A 23,631-nucleotide genomic window follows, 5' to 3' on the forward strand; every position below is an offset into this window, starting at 1 on the left:
AGCTGGTTTTCATGATTTTGTCTTGCTAGCTGGAAGCTCTGGGATGCAGAGTGGCCCCTCCGCACCGTGAGTCGGTGCGGAGGTCTTTTTTGCACACTCTGCGTGGTCTTTTGTAGGTTTTTGTGCTGATCGCAAAGTTATCTTTCCTATCCTCTGTCTATTTAGTAAGTCGGGCCTCCCTTTGCTGAAACCTATTTCATTTCTGCGTTTGTGACTTTCATCTTTACTCACAGTCAATATATGTGGGGGCTTCCTTTACCTTTGGGGAATTTCTCTGAGGCAAGGTAGGCTTAATTTTCTATCTCTAGGGCTAGATAGTTGTTAGGCTGTGACAAGGCGCCTAGGTCTGGTCAGGAGCGCTCCACGGCTATTTCTAGTGTGTGTGATAGGATAAGGGATTGCGGTCAGCAGAGCTCCCACATCCCAGAGCTCGTCCTGTATGAGGTTTAACTATCAGGTCATTCCGGGTGCTCCTAACCACCAGGTCATAACAGTGAACCCATTTAACGGACTACGTTACACCACAGCATAACGCGGTGTAATGTAGTCCATTAACGCCGCCATTGATTGTAATGGCGAACGCATCGCTAGCGCACGCCCACATTGGGCGTGCGCTAGCGATGTGCCATCATTTGAGTGACGGACCGTGAACGCTGCTTGCAGCGTTTGCGGTCCGTTCCTCGCTAGCTCAGATCGGGGATCTGCGCTAGCGGGATCGGCAAACGAGATTCCTTTTCGGACATTGCGTTAGCGCAGTCCATAGCACTATGCGCTAAACGGACTGCCCTAACGCAATGTGACCCTAGCCTTACTTACTGTTTTGGTGTTGCCAATCTCTCCACCTCAGCTCTGCTGGCCTCCTGACTTGGTGACTTAACAACAATGTGACTTATCTGCCACTGTGTCTTATCATCTTCCTCATTAGACACAATTTGCCATTCCCCACTGTAATCTTCTTGTGGCCATTGCTGCTCTATGCTTTGTGCATCACTAAAGAGCATCTCCCCCTGTCCCTCTTGGGACATTCAGGGTGAGAGGCCACAATTGATGTTGTAAAGAGCTCCTCAGAGTGTCCTAGTTTGGGATCACTAGTCTCCTGGTATTCAACATGGTCGGAGAACGTAAGATCAGGGTGATGATTACGTGATTGTAAACACCGCAATGTGCTCTATGGATGAGTAATTGAATCCAGAAAAATGTTTCAACTCTTTCTTACTGTTATATAGCACATAATATATGGATGAATAATTAAATACAGAAAACATTTTCAACACTATTTGGGAAAGTTATATGCCACTGAAATGTTTCACAGAGCATACAGAAAAAAATGTTCAATGTTTTTTGAACTGTTATATAAAACCAAAATGTACCACGGAGCACATAATAGTATACGGATATGTAATTGAATGCAGAAAAATGTTTCAACACTTTTTTAGACTATTATATATCACAGAAATGTATCTTAGAGCAAGTAAACGTATATATATATGTGAGTAATTAAATACAGAAACTTTTTAAAATGCTTTTTGGAGTGTTATATGCCACCAAAATGTACTACAGAGAATAGTGTCTGAAGTAATTGAATACAAAAAAAGTTTCAAGGCTTTTTTGGACTGTTATATAGCACCAAAATGTACCAAATAGCACATTATAGTTTATGAATGAGTAATTTAATACCGAAGTTTTTCTTAGAGCAAGTAAAAGTATATATATGCGAGTAATTAAATACAGAACCTTTCTAAAAAAAATTTTGGGAGTGTTATATGCCACCAAAATGTACTACAGAGCACGTAATACTCTATGGAGGAGAAATTGAATCCATAAAAATGTTTTAATTTTTTTTGCAGTGTTATATAACACAAAAAGGTAACACAAATCACCTTATATTCTATTGATGAGAAACTGAATATAATGTAGTCGCCTCTCCCTCTGCTGCGTCTTCCTCTCTGTGCTCGCTCCCAGCCTCTCCTGCTTGCGCGTGCATGCCAGGTTCAGAGCTGTTTGTGTGCACTTCTAATCTCCTGTCGGCGCTCCTTATCGTCCTCTCTATGGTTCTGGAGGACTAGTACCCAGAAGTGCCGCACTGTGTCAAGGTATTTAAACTGCTTCCTGCCGCCCCTCTGTGCCTGATGATCATTTGTGCCCTCAAGTGCTCTTGGCCGCCCGTAGTCTTTGTGTTTTCTTGTCCCTCTGACTTCGGGTTGTTCTTGTCTTTGCAGTACCTCGCCAGCCTCAGTGCTTCAGCAGTACCTCGCCCGGTTCCGTGTCTCTATAGCAACTCTCCAGTCCTTGTGTCTCTGCACTTTTCCCGCCAGTCTCTGTGCCGTGGCACTACCTCATCAGTTCCTGTGCCTCGCCAGTGTGTCAGCAGTCTCTGTGTTGCAGCAGTGTTCCCGCTATCCTTTTTGTCCCTGTCATACCCGCCAGCTCTGTGTCTCTGCAGTACTCACCTATCCTGTGTTCCTGCCGTCTCCGCTAGTCCTTTGTTTCTTCCCTTCCCAGTCCCCCAGTTTCCGTGGCGATAGTCCCTCACGGGCCTGCCCCTAACTCTCCCTGTATAGGGGGCGGTCTATCTGGTCAGCTTGTCCATGAGGGGTTCGTTGTCACGGTCCAGTGGGTCCACTTTCTGGTTTCACCCTTTGAACCGTCACACTAGAGAACTCTGATTCGTTAAGCTATGCACACACATGGGTGGGACAAGCACGCCCTCCAATAACAATAGTCACAGAGCTGAACAATGGCTTCAATGTGCCGAGCCTGGTGGCGCCTGTCCTTTTCTGACCCCTGATGATGTCACACGGCCAGCCCATTGCATTAAAGCCACTAACAAAATAAATGATTCGGGGATTCATGATTAAAATCGAGCACTGCCTAATGCTCGCCGAGTGACAAGCACATCCGAGCACCCAGATACTTGAGTCATATCCAAGTATCACTGAGCACGTTCGCTCATCCCTACTCCTCTTCGAATGCAAGTATCATCAGTGAAGTGGATGTAGAGGTGAGTTGAGTATTTAACATTTTGCTGGCCCTCTACAGCTCAGAAAAATGTTAAATTCCAGGGGAGCAAATTACGAAAAAATGTTTCTGGATTGTCCTATAGGTTGTGAGATGTGTCATCCATGTGCCTGTTTTATTTTTTTCTGGCATTTTCCATAGATGGGTAATTGTATTGTCTCAGACGTCTAGTCATTACAATTTGTCCTTAGTCAAAGTCTCTCCTGTTCTTACTCGCCTACTTTATGGCTTCCAACATATCAACTTCAAGAACTTGCCTAATATATCCCACCTCTGACAGGTGCTATTTCAGTGACATAATCGATAATTTTCATTTCACCTGTCAGTGCTTATAAATAATCTTTCAGATACTCAACGTAAATAGTCACTGATTTTGTAGTATTTATCACTTCATACAAAAGTCTGTGCATTTTCCAGTAGTCCTTCCGTGCTCAGAGAAAACATGGCCAAATCCACAAGCTTCTTTGTACCCCAATCCAGTCTACCATGAAAACATTACTAATGCTCCTTTTCATTTCTAATTCATCAGTAGTAAAGTTCTTATGAATCTAACATGCAATATGCAGACGAAAATGGAGATGTATTGAGCGGAGTAAAACGAAATTGGAGAATAATTTATTGAGGGCACTGAACATGAAATAAAATGGAAACTGGAGACAAACGGAGACATTTTCATATAAAATGTGACAACGGAACCTGAGACTCGAGAGGTCACATTTTATGGTAATCAGTTTAAAATTTATAGATAGTGAAAAGCAACAAGAGCACCGCTGTTCTGTGTGGTTTTATTATCGCACTGCAAGGAAGTTGATTTGATGAAAACCCCTGAATTAACATTTTGCATATATAACATGATTATTAAAAGGTCTCGCATTTCATATAGGATGAAATGTTGGTTTTCTTCATACTCTCGCCCTATGATCTTTGCAGAAAAAACAAAATGGGAACATTTTATGTAAAATTACATGTTTACATGAGGCGATTATCATTTATCCCCTTTTCAACATGGCCATTTTCTGTATTTGAACTTTCATTTTCTACTTCCTTTGTTCCAAAGGCCATAACTTTTTTATTGTCCATTGATACAACCAGATGAGGGCTATCTTTTTTGCTGGACGAGTTGTTCTTTTGAATGACATTATCCAATTTATCATGTGATGTCGCGAAATACAGGAAAAATTTCACAAATTATTTTTTGGGGGTTTTGTTTTTACATCATTTATTGTACTATAAAACCCACCTGGCAATATGATTTTCGGAGATACCAGTACCAAAGTTGAGACAATACCAAGCATGCATATTTTTTTTATTTAAGTGGTAAAAAAATCATAAATTATTTAAAGAAAAACATTACTGAGCCCCATAATGTTTTTGTTCTTATTTTTCGAAAAATGGGCCTCTGCAGGGACTTTTTTTGTGCCTTGAGCTGATGTTTTTATTGATTTTGGGGTAGACATGATATTTTAATCTTTTCTTACATTTTTTTGATTGTGGCAGCTGAAAAAATGAAATTCTCATTAAAATGTTTATGAAGCAGGTTAATTAACATTATATGTTACTATATCAGACTTTTCTGGTCATGGAGATACAAAGAGAGAAAAGGAGTGTGATTTGAATTATTTTTTTCAGATTTTTTTCAGTAATAAAAAAAAAATCAGTGGTGCGAGCGAGATTATACACAGCGGAGAAAAATGTGACTCTATCATAACTGGTGCAGCTAGTAAGCTATGTGATACATCGCTGGAATTGGAGTCTCATTCCTTACATCATGTTGCTGCTAGAGGAAAATACCACTGACGGGTTCATTTTAAATACTGATATTGATGTAAAACCACCCGGGCAATGACAAAATCTCCATTAGCAGTTTTCAAGCCAATTTACTATAACAGAGCCATTTATAGGTTGTTGGAGCCAGGTCGACTTATTTTGATCTTTAAGAATAAACCCTGTGTCATCACAAAATTCATTACACTATAAAAGCGGACAAGAGCACCCACTGACCCTCGTGTCTCCACAAATTTGTATTCATATATCTTTGAATTATTTCTCTTTGCGATATGTTATACTCAGAGAATCTGCTAGGAGTCTGTAAAGGGCTGCGATCTGGTAGGGGTTACTCATGTATATTCTTACATTAAAAAAGAAATTTTGAAACCCCTTAAATAATAAGAAATATACAACTTGGCAATTTATAAAGCAACAAAAAAAAATCGTATAGATGGCTATATGTACATGTTCTAAAAGGGGAAGAATCTCCATGAGATTAATAAATGCATAAGTTGACTCACCACTGTCAAGGCATATTAGATGTGCACACAACAGTGACATAAAAATACTACATTACTATGGTGTTTTCAAGATAAAAATAGGCCCTATGTATGGAGATCTAAACAAAACGTTTTTGAAGGAAGTTTCAATGAATGCATTATATTAACAGTGTTAAGCCCGCCATACATAGTAGATGGCTGTTGGCTGAATCATTGCTAGGCCATCTCCACCTATGTTCCGCTTAGCGCTCTTGTGTTTTTTATGAGAAAGTTGCTGACTGACACATTGACCAGTGTCTTATCTCACAGACAACAATGTAATTGACAGTGTGAAATCGGACATGTCCAATTGACTTCTCACCTGACCATCAGTCGACCAGCGCCCGATATACAGTACATTAGACTGTCAGCTGAACCCTCCAATATCTTTTTGGCCGACATTAGTCTAATGTGTATGGGGTCTTTTAGGCTTCTTTCACACTTCTCACTATGGGGCCGTCACGAAGCGTCGGCGCGACGTACCGACGGAAGTGTGTGAAATTTTGAGTGACGTGAGCAGCAGACACAGTGTTTCAATGTGTCCGCTGTCCAATGTAAAGTCCCAGGAAGGAGGGGGGGGATTTCTGGCCGGGCATGCGTATTAAAAAATGCAGGGTATGACGTACGAAAAAACGTTTTTTTGATACGACGGCCCGCCAAATACCGACGCATCCAGTGCACGACGTATGAAACATGTGTCCATACGTCGCGATGCGTCGGTAATACAAGCCTATGTGAAAAAACGCATCCTGCGGGCAACTTTGTAGGATGTGTTTTTTTCACAAAACGACGCATTGTGACAGTTAGCTGAAAACGTAAGTGTGAAAGTAGCCTTAGTCTGAAGATATTAGAGAAGTTAACTGGGCTTAAGGCTACTTTCACACATCAGGTTTTTGCCGTCAGGCACAATCCGGCAAGTTTTGAAAAAAACTGATCTGTTTTTTTCCCAACGGATTTGTTTATTTCTCATAGAGTTGTATTAGCGCCGGATTGTGCCTAATGGCCATGCGTTTCATCCATTTTTTGTCGGCTCCGTCTAAAATAATTTTTCCGGCGGCCGGAGAAAATGTTCTTTCTGCCCAGCGAAAAAATGCCAAGCGACGGTTCCAGCGATAAACGGATGAAACTGACATGTGAAATGATGAATCTGGCCTTCGAATCTGGTTTTCATGCATTCTCGATACAAATCATGCACATCCCATTCTGGGATATCTCTCTCTCTCCTCTTTTCCCCGACACATGAAGTCCAAACTCCATCCCCGGGTTCATTTAAAAAAAAAAAACGGATCCAGCAAAAAAAGGATCCGTTGCATCAGTTTTTTACAATTTGCAATGGATCAGTTTTTTTTTTACAAATTTTCTGGATCCTGCCTAAGGCTACTTTCACACATCAGGCTTTTTGTTTCAAACACAATCCAGCAATTTTTGAAAAAAACAGATCCATTTTTTTTACGCCGGATCTGTTTTTTTTCCATAGAGTTGTATTAGCGCCGGATTGTGCCTGATGGCCAGACGTTTCATCCGTTTTTTTTTCCAGATCCGTCCAAATAGTCGTTTCCGGCAGACGGAGAAAACGTTCACTGCAACTTTTTTTTGTCCGGCGGAAAAAAACGCACAGTGACAGAATCGGCCAAAAACCCATGAAATGGAGGTGTGAAACAATGAATCCGGCACCCGGATCCGGTTTTCAAAGCATTTTCCATACAAATCATGCAGATTTTCCATTCTGGTCGGTCTCTCTCTCTCTCTCTCTCTCCTCCCGAAACAGGAAGTCAAGAATCCATGCGCATTAAAGAAGGACGGATCCAGCTAAGTAACGGATCCGGCGCATCAGTTTTTCACAATTTGCGCCGGATCCATTTTTTTACAAATTGGCCGGATTTCGCCTGAACACAAAAAACTGATGTGCGAAACTAGCCTAACGGCAAAAACCTGATGTGTGAAAGTAGCCTAATATAAATATCTGCAGCCAGTGTACGTGACTGCACATTGCAGAGTCCTGCCAGTGTTCAGTGTGCACATTGACAGGATTTCATCTATTGCCAGCTTAAGCGAGTGACTGCCAACTTTTCCAGCTTGTCTCAATGTTCTATGGAGAGCAGCAGATGAGAATCTAGTTGGCACGTGACCACAACTATGTAGATTGCATACTTGACCTGGCAATAGAGAGGAATACTGTCAGTATATACTGTATATTGCAAGTGGTCAATATTTGGCAATCTGCAGTCATGTAACGTGACTACAGAAACGTATACTCAGCCCAGAGTACTCCATTAAATGAATCCTTTTACATTTTAACCCTCTTGCAAAATAAAGATAATTTAAAATAATGAAATGGGTAATTTCTTTACAACGTATGAACAAAAGAACCAGGGGCTGCAGACCTGGATGTAGGAACACCATTGTAACATGTTCCTTGTTATGATTAGATGTGCTGAAAGGGAATCATAAATTGCTAACCAGCAGCACAGAGATCATCTAGATTGTGGGAATAGAGAGAGTGTTAGATTAATTACTAGCCATTTATCATAGTGACATCACAGCGCTAGTCTCAGGCTTTCCACCTTCATCATACACAAACTACAGGAAAATTGCATTCTTCATATGTTACCTTTGATAAAGAAAGTCAAAAATGACTTTTCTTTTATATGATAACGAAGGCCATGACCTAGAATGACTGAGAACATTTGTTGGTAGTGACAAATCCTAAATGTGCGATCTTTAGACTGAAGGCACGTTGCTTGAAAATTGCTGTCACAATTTGCTCTTGTCAACAATGACCCCACGCACAGTGAGGATCATTCCGGTCAAGTCCATCAGATCCTTGACTGTGATTGTTCTCACCACCAATCTTTTAACAAAGTCTTGATAGCTTAGCAGAAAATTAATAGGTCTTTTCAGAATGAAATGTTGTGTTTACATATAATTGATCACCAAACCAATCTCCTATACTTCATTTTTAGCAGCAACCATGTCTTGTAGCGTACAGTTTGACCATATGCCTTTATGTTGGATCAATATCTTTCCTCTCTCAGCCTGGGCTCATATTGTGCATCCGTTATTTTCTTCCTTTTAGTTATTTTGTTTGTACTAATTCTCTTTAAGAGCTGAGATTTTAATGAATCATCTTCTCTCGTGCTTCCTTTCAGCGCCTTCATGCTCGATCCTCTGTGCAATTTTCTATAATACTGAATAATGTTTCCATTTTCTTTGTATTGAAGTATAATGTTTCCTTACAGGATCGGTGAGATCACAAGATGAATTTCCTGTAAGTAGACCAAGATCTATCGTTTTCCACCTCTTTACTTTTGTCTACGTATGCAATATTAAAGACAGACAGAGAGTCATTCGACATTTCACAGCTGGCAACAGGTGCGTGCTACATTTTGTCTTGTGCCTCTGTAAATTCTGTGCCAGAGGAATGTAACAAAACTACATGTGGTTCAGAAATATAACATCAGTCATGAATGTGATGAATCTTTTTCTGTCTTTCTTTTTGTCTTAGGCTGCAGTCACACTAGCAGTATTTGGTCAGTATTTTACATCAGTATTTGTAAGCCAAAACAAGGAGTGGAACAATTAGAGGAAAAGTATAATAGAAACATATGCACCACTTCTGTATTTATCACCCACTCCTGGTTTTGGCTACAAATACTGATGTAAAATACTGACCAAATACTGATAGTGTGACGGCAGCCTTAACGTACCTTCACACTGACCAACTTCACAACGATATCGCTAGCGATCCGTGACGTTGCAGCGTCCTGGCTAGCGATATCGTTGTGTTTGACACGCAGCAGCGATCTGGATCCTGCTGTGACATCGTTGGTCGGAGCAGAAAGTCCAGAACTTTATTTCGTCGCTGGATCTCCCGCAGACATCGCTGAATCGGCGTGTGTGACGCTGATCCAGCGATGTCTTCACTGGTAACCAGGGTAAACATCGGGTTACTAAGCGCAGGGCCGTGCTTAGTAACCCGATGTTTACCCTGGTTACCAGTGTAAATGTAAAAAAAAAACAAACACTTCATACTTACATTCCGGTGTCTGTCGCGTCCCTCGGCGTTCTGCTTCCCTGCTCTGTCAGCGCCGGCCAGCCGTAAAGCAGATTACTTGCGGTGACGTCACCGCTGTGCTTTACGGCCAGCCGGCGCTCACAGTCAGTGCAGGAAAGCAGAACGCCGGGGGACAGACACCGGAATGTAAGTATGTAGTGTTTTTTTTTTTTTACATTAGCACTGGTAACCAGGGTAAACATCGGGTTACTAAGCGCGGCCCTGCGCTTAGTAACCCGATGTTTACCCTGGTTACCAGGGGACTTCGCATAGTTGGTCACTGGAGAGCTGTCTATGTGACAGCTCTCCAGCGACCACACAGCGACGTTGCAGCGATCGGGATCATTGTCTAGATCGCTGCAGCGTCGCTAAATGTGACGGTACCTTTATTCTCAGTAGACAAAAGTCAATTATATTGCAGACTCATTTCAACTTGATTTCTAAATTACTTACAGCTATGATGCTGCATAAATGCTCATTTAGATTTCCATTGTTGTCTTGTACGTGAAAAAAATGGACTGATTTAGGTCTGTGTTTGGGATCAGATTTACATCAAGTGTTTGATCTGTTTGTCAGGTTTGCCATCAGTGTTTCATCAGTTTTTCTTGCTGAAAAAACAAGAGAGATGTTTCTTAAGCTTTTAGGCTATGTGCCCACATTGCAGAAATGCTGCGAAAATGTCAGCAACTCCCTGCCTTGGGTAAAACGCATGCGGAATTCGCATACATTTTCCCGCAAAACACCAGCATTTTGCAAGCATTTTTAGCTTGCAGAATGCTTGCGTTTTCCAAGCGATTTGAAGCATCACTTGGAAAAGTGATTGACTGGTTGGTCACACTTGTCAGGCATAGTGCTTGACAAGTGTGACCAACTTTTTACTATTGATGCAGCCTATGCAGTATCAATAGTAAAAGATAGAATGTTAAAAATAATAAAAAAAATAAAAAATATGGTTATTCTCACCTTCCGACGGCCCCCGATCTCCTCAGCAGTGCTCCTGGTATGTTCCGTTCCCAGGGATGCTTTGCGCGAAGGACCTTTGTGACCTCACGGTCGTGTGACCGCGACATCATCCCAGGTGATTCACGCAATGCATCCCTGGGAACGGAAGCATCGCTGAGAGGCGGGAGGACTCCAGGGGCCATCAGAAGGTAAGTATATCCCTACTTTTTATTTTAATTTTTTTTACAGGGATATTGTACCTAGGGCCTGGAGGAGAGTCTCCCCTCCTCCAGACCCAGGTACCATCCGCACATGAAGCGCTCACTTTACGCATGGTGGGTATAGCCATATGCGTAAAGTGAGTGTTTCAAAGCAATCCTTTAGTTGCGGAATCACCGCAATTCCGCAGAAATAATGAACATGCTGCAGATTTTACCGCTATGCGATTCCGCAGGTGGAAAATCCACTGCATGGGCACAGCAACTGCGGAATCCCATAGGATTGCATGGGAATGCGTTTTTTAAGCATTTTTTAGTGTTTCCGCTGCGGCAAAAAACACGGCAGAAACGCATAAAAAATGCAACGTGGGCACACAGCCTTACTGTCAAGCTAACATAAAAAACAGCACAAGATCTAGGACCCACAGGACCCAAAGACTTGAATATTTGATTTTGATTCTCGACTTTGCTTTCTTGGCGAACACTCTGTTTGCAAAAAAACAATCATGTGAACAACCTTATAAACTATAATAATTACATTTCCCAGCCGTAAAAAACAGAAACATGTATGTAAAACTCAGGCACCTGAATTAGGTTTTAGTGTATGGATTAGTAAATCTAAATGTTTTTCATTTGTTGCAGATCACGCATTCCTAAACTTTGACTTAATGGGACATGCATGTTTGAGCATGACATAGGCAATGAAGGCATGTCTTACTCCGATGCCTCAAAAACTACATCCTATACAGGCGGTACAAATTCTGTAATGTCAGTTATGAGGCTCTTTTTCAATGTTTGTATTGTGCATGATCAGAAAATTTACATTGTGTTAGGTTTTGAGTTTACACAAAAAAATTGTGGTTTCTTAGGTCAAGTTCAGACAAGCAAATGAAAAATTGTGCAATTTCTATCCAGAAAAAATGGTAAAATTGATGTGCAACCCATTTGTCATCCGTGTGTCATCCGTGTGTCTGTTATTGGCATCCGTCATCTTTTATTGCATTTTAAAGAGAAACATGCCCACTGCTCCCCAAAAACGCAAAAAACTCCATAAATGGTCCCATGATGGCAGTAATACAATTTTCACCTTCTAAACAGCTTAAAAGAACATGTTCTTTTTGTTTGCTAACCAATTTCAAGTCAAATTTCCTGAAATTTGTGGTTTCACTTGAATTTGGATATTTTGAGATTTATTTTCCACAATGCTGAAGCATTAGAGAGCGTGCTAAAATATTTTTGCATGGTCGCACGGGCTTCCCCATAATGCCCTGCAACTATGACATCTAGAGGACCATTACACCTTGGACAGTGGTGGTCATTATCTGGGCCATCACAGATCAGTGGTTCACAGTGGAGCACAGTTTGCACAGCAGAGTCATTTTCCATCTCCAGAACCACTGGGTAAGTCTCTTCTGTAGAGTGTAAATTCTTATGGTAAGTCTTTTCTCTCATCTGTAGACTGTAATATCTTATGGTCAGTGGGGTCTTCACTGTCTCTCTCTCTATGTTGCTCTAATATTTTCACAGCGAATCAAATTTTTGTGGAAAATTCGTCAAAGTCTGCAAATTCAAATTTCAAAACATTCACTCATCTCTATTTTTGTTAGACTCAATGGGTTGGAATAGTGTTTTCTGAAAAGTTTTTTCATACATAACATTGTTATAAAATAGCAAGACCACAAGGTGAACAAAGGCACCCCATCCTTTATATTTGCTAAATGTAATTGTTACATGTAGATACTAGTGATGAACGAGTGTACTCATTGCTCGGGTGGTCTCCGAGTATTTGTAAGTTGTAACTGCTCGGAGATTTAGCTTTCGTTGCCTCAGCAGCATGATTTACAGCTGATAGACAGCTTGATTACATGTGGTGATTCCCTAGCAACCAGGCAACCCCACATGAACTCAGGTTGGCTTGCAGCCGTAAATCATGCAGCTGGGTCAACAAAAACTAAATCTCTGAGCACTTACAAATACTCGGAGACCACCCGAGCATGCTCGGGAAAACCCAAGCAATGAGTATATGCGCTCATCACTAGTAGTTACCCATTATATACATGACATCTACATTTTTTCTGGACTACATAGAGAATACCATGCATTAGCAGAAGACATCGCCAATGGACAAAGGTGACACTTTCTGAGTTTGAGGTGAACTCTATCGTGGGGTTCAAGGTGGTACATGGCAAAAAATATTATATGGTGGACTGGAAGGGTCACGGCCCAGAGGACAGAACCTGGGAACCTGTGGAGCATAGTCAGGCTCCGCTGCTCATTGCAACCTTTCAGCGTAGCGAGGTCCAAGGAAGGGGAAGCCCTAGGAGAAGGTGTAATGTTAGGAGTCGAGTTTCCGCTGCTGCACAGGGGGAATCTCGAGCCATGTCTGCTGCGGTCTCCCATTCTGCTTCAGCCGCAGTGGAGCCTGCTCAGCGGAGACATCGGTCCCAGCGTCTCACTCAGCCTGATACTGTGCAAAGGGTTACTGCTGCCTTTCCAGGTTCTGCTTTTGTAGCCAGCACTGGTCAGCGGCGTGCAGGCTTTTCTGGGACTAAGTCCTGCTTTGCACACACTGAGCATGCCCATGGGAGGACCTCTCATTGGAGGTCGGGGGTCACACGCTCAGGCCCTGTAGCAGCTCCTATTGGACCACTTGGAAGGTCCTTGTCTGCTACAGCTATAATAGGTTCGCATGGCCGCACGGCCATGCGCTAGTATCAAACCAAAGTCTATGAGCTCAGCGCCAGTGTTGTCATGTCTGGATGTGGTTAGGGTTTGGCTGAAATAAGCCCCTAGAATACCAGCACCATCCGGTGAGGAGCTTGTATGTGTGTACTCAGGGCCTTGGCTGAAATAAGCCGCTAGAATACCGGCACCTCCGGTGAGAAGTTGTTTGCCTGTTTCTCTGACTGCATGACCACAGTTTTGCTCTGTTTGGTAGCTGTGTACCTCTGTGAGGTTAACAGGGCACAGCATCTTGTTTCTAGCGAATCTGTGGAGTTAACAGAGTTCGCTTATACCACCATATAGCGCCGCCATTTGCCAGCAGCAGGTTCCTCTCCTGCACGGTGGACCCCGGGTTCCGAACGCACCTATTAATACATATATATATATACTCGGTGCGTTCCACCAACCCTAACACTGAGTTTCTATGGTATGGCAGTAATGTACCCTAAACCTATTGTGTAGTAAGAACAATCAGCAAAACATGGTTATGTATGAGAGTTTAGTTACTAAAGATGTGAAATTGAAGTTTTGAAAGAATGTGAAGAACATTGCATAATTCGGATTTCGATAACTGATGCTGATACAAAAATAATTTTATCAGAAGTCATAGAAGAAATGAAATCTTAGAATCAGGAAGCCTTTGGGCTATATTTAGTAAAGCAAGGTTGTAGACATGCCCCGTCTCCAGGGACTTGTCCTGCTCACACAAAAGTACAATGAATCTTTAGAGTCTTATTTCTCAAACTCTGAGCAACTCTAAATGATGAATAGTCTGAGCTCCAGGCAGCTGCAGGAAGACAATTACAAAGTCAAAATCAGACATGTAGTCTCACCTAGAGAGAAGAAATATTACAAAAATGCGAAAGCCAATCTAACAATAAGTTAAAGGCTGCAAATATCTTTGCACTGATTTTTTTAAATTGTTCATGTAATCAATTTTCGAAATAGTTTTCATAGATTTCATAGTGGTTTGTGACAGAAATGTACAGTTCCTATCTGTGGTTCTGTAATGTGCTTTTCATCCATGTGGGCAGCACAAATAGAGCACAAGGTTCAAGATTCAAGGTGATTAACCTGTTCAAGCCGTGTAGTTAAAAACTAATTACAAAATGACAGAAGCGCAGTAATCAAAGTCACTGCCATGCTTTACCTCTTTTCTTTAGCTTAAGAGATTCTGTCACTTGCTCACAAAATTTGAGTTAAACGGAACATGTCACCCCCCTGGGTGTTTTTAAGTAAAAGAGCCACCTTCAGCAGCACTAAGGTTGCATTCTGTGAAGGTGGCTCTTATATTTATTATCCCTAGGAATGCTGAAATAATTACTTTTATAAATTTTGGTCATACCTGTATTGTGTCCCGGAGGTATGTCTTCTCCACCGGTGTCAACTGCCTCCGAGACGTCAATGATCCCCGTTTCCTCCGGGCGCCGCCTCCTCTCTTTGTCTTGACGTCACCGGCACCAGCGCTCTGCAATCAGTTCTTGGGCATGTGCCGTGCTCGCTGCCCGTGAACTTACATCAGGTGCCTGCACCTGCGTGTAGCCGAGGCCCCAGAACCCGCACCGCAGTGTGTTATGATGTATTCACACTGTGGGACTGGGAATCTGGTGCCTGTGCAGTGGAGCGGATCACCGTGCTCCATTGAAGATAGTGCCGAATCTCACGAGACTTCACAAATCTCGCGAGACATCAGCACTATCTTCAATGGAGCACGGTGACCCAGTCCACTGCGCAGGTGCCAGATTCCCAGCCCAATGGTCTGAATACATCATAACACACAGCAGGGCAGGATCTGAGGCCTCAGCTACACAAAGGCACCAGTGACGTCACGACAAAGAGAAGAGGCGGCGCCCAGAGGAAACAGGTGGATGATTGACAGCTCTAAGGCAGTTGACATCGGGGGAGAAGACATATCTCCGGGACGCAATACAGATATGGCGTGAAATTTATAAAGTGATTATTTCAGCATTCCTAGGGATACTAAACATAAGAGCCACCTTCACAGAATGCAGCCTTAGTGCTGCTGAAGGTCGCTCTGTTACTTAAAACCGTCCTGGGAGGGTGACAGGTTCCCTTTAAACACCTTGTAAAAATCCCTGCGCTCCAGTGATTCTGCATATTTGTTTCCTTTTTGTGCTGTGTCACTTCATTCCAGAGATATTCACAGTTGTTGCTTTTAGAGCACAGTATGTGAAATCTCTGCTTGTAGTGCAACTGAGCATTTCTTCAAAATTTTCTCTCAGATGTGCACTTTCACCCATCTCTTCCAGACACTGTCAATCCCAGCTCGGCACCTGATCTAGGTTTCTGGATAAACATTTTTCCTCTCAATTGACAGACTGTACAAACTAGATATATAACCAGAGCATTGAGCAGAAGAAAAAATAACCAGCTAATAGAGCCTATATAGCATCTTGCAAAAGTGTTTCTGATACTTAAATGGTTATTCCCAGTATAGCAAATTATCCATTATCCATAGAACAAAGTATAACTAACTAATCACTGGGGGTCCCAGCAGTAAGACCCCCAGCAATCCTAAGAACGAGACTAGGAGCTGACCTCTGCTGTACATGGATTTGTCAGAGAGTACCATAGGCAATAAATGAAGTAGAGGTCCAGCATGTGATATGGGATGTACTTAAAGGGGTTGTCCAGTCCACATCGATAAGTTTGCATTTGCTCTGTGTGACTGCAGACTTACGAAGCACTGAGGGAGTCAACAGTTTATGAGCTGGGACTAGAAGGTATGTATGAGTTATACATACTCCCATGCAGAGCCCGTCCGGTGGCGCGGCCTCACGCCATACAAGTGTATGGCGCAAGGCCACGCTCACTTGATGGGCCCTACCCGGGACTATGTATAACACATATTTCCTCTCTGGTCCCTGCTCAGAACCTAAGTGACTGCAAACATCGATTTGGACCAGACAACCCCTTCAAAATAAAGAAACAAGATGACAATTAAGTAAAAGGTTTTTTTTTAGTTCATTAAACCAGTCAAATAGACAGAGTAAACTATGCTTACTATAACTGGTGTATCTGATACCTCTCCGAGACTGTCTTGCAATCAGAAAATTAAATCTATGAGCACGGTTCATTATTGTACTTCTGACCAATTTTTGTCTAGATTTTCTATATTAAGGCTATCTTTGTCTTGTTTCAAATTCCTCTGTTATTATTATTATTTATTATTATAGCGCCATTTATTCCATGGCGCTTTACATGTGAGGAGGGGTATACATAATAAAAACAAGTACAATAATCTTAACCCCTTTCTGTCATTGGACGTACTATTCCGTCCATGTGGGGTGGGCCTAAATTCCCAAGGACGGAATAGCACGTCCAGGGCGATCGGGCGCGCTCACGGTATAAATAACCGCGCACAAAGCCTCTCATACCCGATGTAAGCGTCTGGACATGCGCACTCCAGCCGCCCTTATAGCCCTATGTATCGCACACTGGCGGCTGCGGTCAGGCACAGTCTATCTACTCTTTAGCACTGCCACCTCCAAGATGGCGCCTGCACACCACCGTCCATGTGACCTGCCCTTCCTGGCAGGTCACTTCTGCCTAACTCCGCCCACTTCCTGGGCGGTTTAGCACTGCTCTCATGCTCTCAGCTGCGTCCTCCCGGTCTCTGCCACCATATAAACAGCCCCATGGCCCTCTGTCCTCACCTGCTATTCAGCGGTGGACGCCGCGATGACAGCACCTATATAGGTAATTACATGCTACACTCTTCAGCGTCTCTCCAGTATGTAACTCTATCAGGGTCCGTCATAGATGTTCTATTTCTTCTAGGCTGTAACTTTTCTCTCTGGATATCCAATACTATATTGGTAGCTACCTCCGGGTAGGTGTCCATACACTCCTGCTTCTTTTGTCTTCTCGTTTATAGTACCTCAGTCCACTCTCTCACTATGATTTATGTTCCACCTCCCAGGCAGGCCATATAGCCACTTGAATCTATACATTGTCCCAGTAAACGGTATGTAAAACTCCACCACTGTACTACCACTGTGCCATGACATAGGTCACTCTCTTATACCACTAGTATCCACCCACCATCATTTTTGCCATAGTCATATGCATAGGATGTTTCATATGTTGTATATACTTTGGTTATTTTTGTTCACAGTTTTATTTATGTTTTCCCAATTATGGTTTTTAATTATGCTGTATTGTATGTACATACTTATTTCAGTTACTGATGAAGGTCCAGCTGTGGGACCGAAACGTTTTCTAATTTGGGATAATACATCTTTCATTTCTTCACACCACAAAGTTAAGTGCCGGATTTTGTATTATTTACCAATAAAAACATCAACTCGTCCCGCAAAAAACAAGACCTCACCGGACTCTGTGGACTCAAATATGGAAAAATTATAGCTCTCAAAATGTGGTAATGCAAAAAATATTTTTTGCAATAAAAAGCGTCTTTCAGTGTGGGACGGCTGCCAATCATAAAAAACCCGCTATAAAAGTAAATCAAACCCCCCTTCATTACCCCCTTAGTTAGGGAAAAATTAAAAAATGTATTTATTTCCATTTTCCCATTAGGGTTAGGGTTATGGCTAGGGTTAGGGCTAGGGTTAGGGTTAGGGTTAGGGCTAGGGTTAGGGTTAGGTCTAGGGTTAGGGTTAGGGTTAGGGCTAGGGCTAGGGTTAGGCTAGGGTTAGGGTTAGGGCTAGGGTTAGGGCTAGGGTTAGGGCTAGGGTTAGGGCTAGGGTTAGGGCTAGGGTTAGGGTTGGGGCTAGGGTTAAGGCTACAGTTAGGGTTGGGGCTAAAGTTAGAGTTAGGGTTTTGATTACATTTACAGTTGGGAATAGGGTTGGGATTAGGGTTAGGGGTGTGTGTGGGTTAGAGGTGTGGTTAGGGTTACCATTGGGATTAAGGTTAGGGGTGTGTTTGGATTAGGGTTTCAGTTATAATTGGGGGGTTTCCACTGTTTAGGCACATCAGGGGCTCTCCAAACGCGACATGGCATCCGATCTCAATTCCAGCCAATTCTGCGTTGAAAAAGTAAAACAGTGCTCCTTCCCTTCCGAGCTCTCACGTGTCCCCAAACAGGAGTTTACCCCAACATATGGGGTATCAGCGTACTCAGGACAAATTGGACAACAACTTTTGGGGTCCAATTTCTCCTGTTACCCTTGGGAAAATACAAAACTGGGGGCTAAAAAATAATTTTTGTGAGAAAAAAAAGATTTTTTATTTTCATGGCTCTGTGTTATAAACTGTAGTGAAACACTTGGGGGCTCAAAGTTCTCACAACACATCTAGATAAGTTCCTTGGGGGGGTCTAGTTTCCAATATGGGGTCACTTGTAGGGAGTTTCTACTGTTTAGGTACATTAGGGGCTCTGCAAACGCAATGTGACGCCTGCAGACCATTCCATCTAAGTCTGCATTCCAAATGGCGCTCCTTCCCTTCCGAGCCCTCCCATGCGCCCATACGGTGGTTCCCCCCACATATGGGATATCAGCACACTCAGGACAAATTGGACAACAACTTTTGGTCTCCATATTCTCCTGTTACCCTCGGAAAAATACAAAACTGGGGGCTAAAAAATAATTTTTGTGGGAAAAAATTTTTGTTTTATTTTTACGACTCTGCATTATAAACTTCTCTGAAGCCCTTGGTGGGACAAAGTGCTCACCACACATCTAGATAAGTTCCTTAGGGGGTCTACTTTCCAAAATGGTGTTACTTGTGGGGGGTTTCCACTGTTTAGGCACATCAGTGTCTCTCCAAATGCAACATGGCGTCCCATCTCAATTCCTGCCAATTTTGCATTGAAAAGTCAAACGGCGCTCCTTCCCTTCCGAGCTCTCCCATGTGCCCAAACATTGGTTTACCCCCACATATGGGGTATCAGTGTACTCAGAACAAATTGTACAACAACTTTTGGGGTCCAATTTCTTCTCCTACCATTGGGAAAATAAAAAATTGGGGGTGAAAAGATAATTTTTGTGAAAAAAATGATTTTTTATTTTTACGGTTCTGCATTATAAACTTCTGTAAAGCACTTGGTGGCTCAAAGTGCTCACCATACCTCTAGATAAGTTCCTTAGGGGGTCTACTTTCCAAAATGGTGTCACTTGTGGGGTGTTTCAATGTTTAGGCACATCAGTGGCTCTCCAATCGCAACATGGCTTCCCATCTCAATTCCAGTCAATTTTGCATTGAAAAGTCAAATGGCGCTCCTTCGCTTCTGAGCTCTGTCATGCGCCCAAACAGTGGTTTACCTCCACATATTGGGTATCGGCGTACTCAAGACAAATTGTAAAACAACGTTTGGGGTCCATTTTCTCCTGTTACCGTTGGTAAAATAAAACAAATTGGATCTGAAGTAAATTTTTTGTGAAAAAAAGTTAAATGTTGATTTTTATTTAAACATTCCAAAAATTCCTGTGAAACAGCTGAAGGGTTAACAAACTTCTTGAATGTGGTTTTGAGCACCTTGAGGGGCGCAGTTTTTAGAATGGTGTCACACGTGGGTATTTTCTATCATATAGACCCCTCAAAATGACTTCAAATGAGATGTGGTCCCTAAAATAAAATGGTGCTGGAAAAATGAGAAATTGCTGGTCAACTTTTAACCCTTATAACTCCCTAACAAAAAAAATTTTGGTTACAAAATTGTGCCGATGTAAAGTAGACATGTGGAAAATGTTACTTATTTGCATAAAAATTCAAAGTTGGAAAATTGCGAAATTTTCAAAATTTTTGCCAAATTTCCGTTTTTTTCACAAATAAACGCAGGTAATATCAAAGAAATTTTACAACTATCATGAAGTACAATATGTCGCGAGAAAACAGTGTCAGAATCACCTGGATCCGTTGAAGCGTTCCAGAGTTATAACCTCATAAAGGGACAGTGGTCAGAATTGTAAAAATTGGCCCGGTCCATAACGTGCAAACCACCCTTGGGGGTAAAGGGGTTAAACAATACAAGTCACGACTGGTACAGTAGGAGAGAGGACCCTGACCGCAAGGGCTCACAATCTACAAGGGATGAGTGAGGATACAATAGGTGAGGGTAGAGCTGGTCGTGCAGCGTTTGGTCGATCGGTGGGTACTGCAGGTTGTAGGCTTGTCGGAACAGGTGGGTCTTCAGGTTCTTTTTGAAGGTTTCGATGGTAGGCGAGAGTCTGGTATGTTGTGGTAGTGAGTTCCAGAGTAGGGGTGATGCGCGAGAGAAATCTTGTATGTGATTGGGGGAAGAGGAGATAAGAGGGGAGTAGAGAAGGAGATTTTGTGAGGATTGAAGGTTGCGTGCAGGTAAGTACTGGGAGATGAGGTCACAGATGTATGGAGGAGACACATTGTGGATGGTTTTGTATGTCATGGTTAGGGTTTTGTACTGGAGTCTCTGGGCACCTATTTTGAAGTCTGTTTTCTACTTATTCATCTGCTTTTTTTTGCTTTGTTCACTATTGTGAGGGCAGTTTTTCATGTGTATGTTTGCAGATGATTTATTTGCAACTTTTTAAAAAAGCTAAACATTTTTGCGCTGAATATCCCCCTCCATCAGTGATTTTTTTTATGTTTTGTGTGTAGGGAGGAGAACCAGGCTAACGGTTCTCTTTGCATTTCTGGGCCAGAACTGTCGGGGCAGTCACCATTGTTTCATTGTTGTGACCGGAGCAGTTCAGGACACCTGATTGATGGGGACGGGTCTACCTTAAATCGCAGTCTGAGTGGGAAGATGGGACACTTGGCGGGAACCGAGTCTGTGAGCAGTTGACTCCCTCTCGACGCACTCATGCTAGCTTTCTGTGACTGCGCACCTGGCCAGCAAGGCTGCTGAAACCAACCACCCTGAGCCTGGTGAGTCTCCCGCATCGGGTAGTGACAGTGCATATCTTGACTCCGCTCGCCACCGTGGATGCATCGCTCAGTTCTATCCTCGCGGTGCCCGCTGAGGACCGGCCTGTGCCTGTGGCCATTTTCACTGGACTGTGTGCTACTACTGCTGACTGAACTTTCTGCTTCTTCTGTGTCACTTACCATCACCACTACCCCACCATGTGCACAGATCAGGAGATCCCGTGCTGAAGAACCCGGAGGATTCATCATTGCAAGGAGAAAGTGCATCGCTCATCTGTGGGACCAGATCGGAGACATCTTGCGCCGCCTGCGGTGCCGCTCAGGGATTTTCCAGCCACCTTCTCCAGTGCACAGAGACTGATAAGTTAACCTGTTATCTTCTATTGCATTTGACTTTCACCCATCATCCTATCTACATCCCCTTTCCCCCCTGCTTGTACCATTACTGTTTATACATATAAAGAACCTGTTAACCCTGGCTCTGCCTCCTGTGTGTCACTGCATCCTATGTACCTGCTAGCTTCCTACATGTGTATGCAGTTAAGATTTGCTTCTGACATATATTAAACGGCTCATGCAACTTTTTGTTTAAAAAAGGCTTCGAAAATGTAAGAGCATTTTATTGCACAATATTAATGAACCCGCATGCACCATTTTGAATAATTTGGTGTTACACATGGCAATGATTACTGCAAGACAAAAAAGAAAATGACTTAAACAAATAAAACCAAAATAATGAATCAGGCTATCAGTCTGTAGATTTCTACTTAAATCTTTGCCATTTTAAGCCTTTCTCATTAATATATTTCCAAATTTGTTTAGTGATGTAAAAAGTTATTTTTATCTATTTCAGTTCTCATTTTGCACAGCTTATGCCAAATCCTGGTCTTAACTGCTTTATAAATGTGGACCGAAGTGTTTGGCTAATGTACCTAAAGATACCTAAGCCAACCAATCTCCTGTGAATAAGAGGGCCACTTTGCTATCTGTATATTGCCTCACAATTCATTAACACTCATGAACAATCAAATACCTTGAACATTTTTTCATGGTATTTGTCATAGGTAGCACGGTGGCTCAGTGGTTAGCACTGTTGCTTTATAGAGTTGGAGTCCTGGGTTCAACTCTCAGCAAGGACATCTGCAAGGAGTTTGTATGTTCTCCCCGTGTGGCTGCTACCAAGTACTGCAATTTATCTCCCATTCACATTAGTCTATAGTGAACTAAGAAATGCAATACTGTATTATTTAGGCCATAAAACTCACTTTTTAGTAAGAAAGAATTGTACGCCCAGGATAAAATTAGCTATATTAACCTCTTCACCCCTGAGCCTGTTTTCACCTTCATGAACAGGCCTATTTTTACAATTCTGACTTTATGCGGTAATAACTCTGGAATGCTTCAACATGTCTCACTGATTCTGAAAGTATCTTCTCGTGACATTTTGTTCCATGATAAGGGTAACATTTCTTTAATATGACTTCCGTTTATTTGTGAAAAAAACATAAACTTGGCAAAAATTAAATGCTCTTAAATCAGAGAGCTATATCATGCAAAATACTTAATAAATAACATTTTCCACATGTCAACTTTACATCAGCACAATATTTTCCTGTTAGGAATTTATAAGGGTTAAAAGTTGACCAGTGATTTCTCATTTTTCCAACAAAATTTACAAAACCATTATTTTTAGGGACCACATCACTTTTGATGTGACCTATATGACAGAAAATACTCAAAAGTGACACCATTTTAAAAACTGCACCTCTCATGTGCTCAAAATCACATCCAAGAAGTTTATTAACCCTTCACGTACCTCACAGGAATATTTGGAATTTGGAAGGAAAAAATGAACATTTAACTTTTTGTCACAAAAATTTTACTTTAGACCCAAAATTTTACATTTTCATCATGGTAACAGGAGAAATTGCACCATATACATTATGCAATTTCTCCTGAGTATGCTGATACCCAATATGTGGGGGAAAACTACTGTTTGGGCGCACGGCACAGCTTGGAAGTGAAGGAGCACCATTTGACTTTTTGAATGCAAAATTTGCTGGAATAATTAGTGGACACCATATCACGTTTGAAGAGCACCTGAACCCCCACAAGTGACACTATTTTGGAAACTAGAGCAATCAATGAACTTATCTAGATGTGTGGTGAGTGCCTTGAACCCCAAGGTGCTTCACATAAGTTTATAACATTGAGCCGTGAAAATGTGAAAATATAAAAATCACTTTTTCCCCACAAAAATGTTTTTTAGCCCAAAATTTTGCATTTTCCCAAGGGTAATAGGAGAAATTGTACCATACAATTTCTCCTGAGTAGGCTGACACCCCATATGTGGGGGTAAAATACTCTTCAATCTCAAAAAAGGAGTGATGTTTTGGAACACAGACGTTGATGGAATGGTCTGCTGGTGTCATGCCTTGTTTTGACAGCCCCTGATGTGCCTAAATAGTGGAAAATCCCCACAAGTGACACTATTTTGGAAGCTAGATCCCTCAAGGATTGCATCTAGATGTGTGGT

The 23,631-nt window shown here is 42.2% G+C and overlaps 1 protein-coding gene across 1 annotated transcript in view; it reads left to right on the plus strand.

Annotated features, from left to right (window-relative positions):
* The first annotated feature begins 1,108 nt into the window (after positions 1–1,108).
* The window catches only part of LOC138643306 (kelch-like protein 10), a 65,195-nt gene continuing 42,672 nt past the window's right edge, over positions 1,109–23,631 (plus strand). The window contains exons 1-3 of the mRNA XM_069732235.1: positions 1,109–1,121; positions 8,564–8,696; positions 9,955–10,078. Coding sequence (XP_069588336.1) covers positions 1,109–1,121; positions 8,564–8,696; positions 9,955–10,078 — 270 coding nt within the window. The remainder of the gene's footprint in view (positions 1,122–8,563; positions 8,697–9,954; positions 10,079–23,631) is intronic.

Source organism: Ranitomeya imitator, chromosome 6 (assembly GCF_032444005.1).
Source record: "Ranitomeya imitator isolate aRanImi1 chromosome 6, aRanImi1.pri, whole genome shotgun sequence".
Lineage (NCBI taxonomy): Eukaryota > Metazoa > Chordata > Amphibia > Anura > Dendrobatidae > Ranitomeya > Ranitomeya imitator.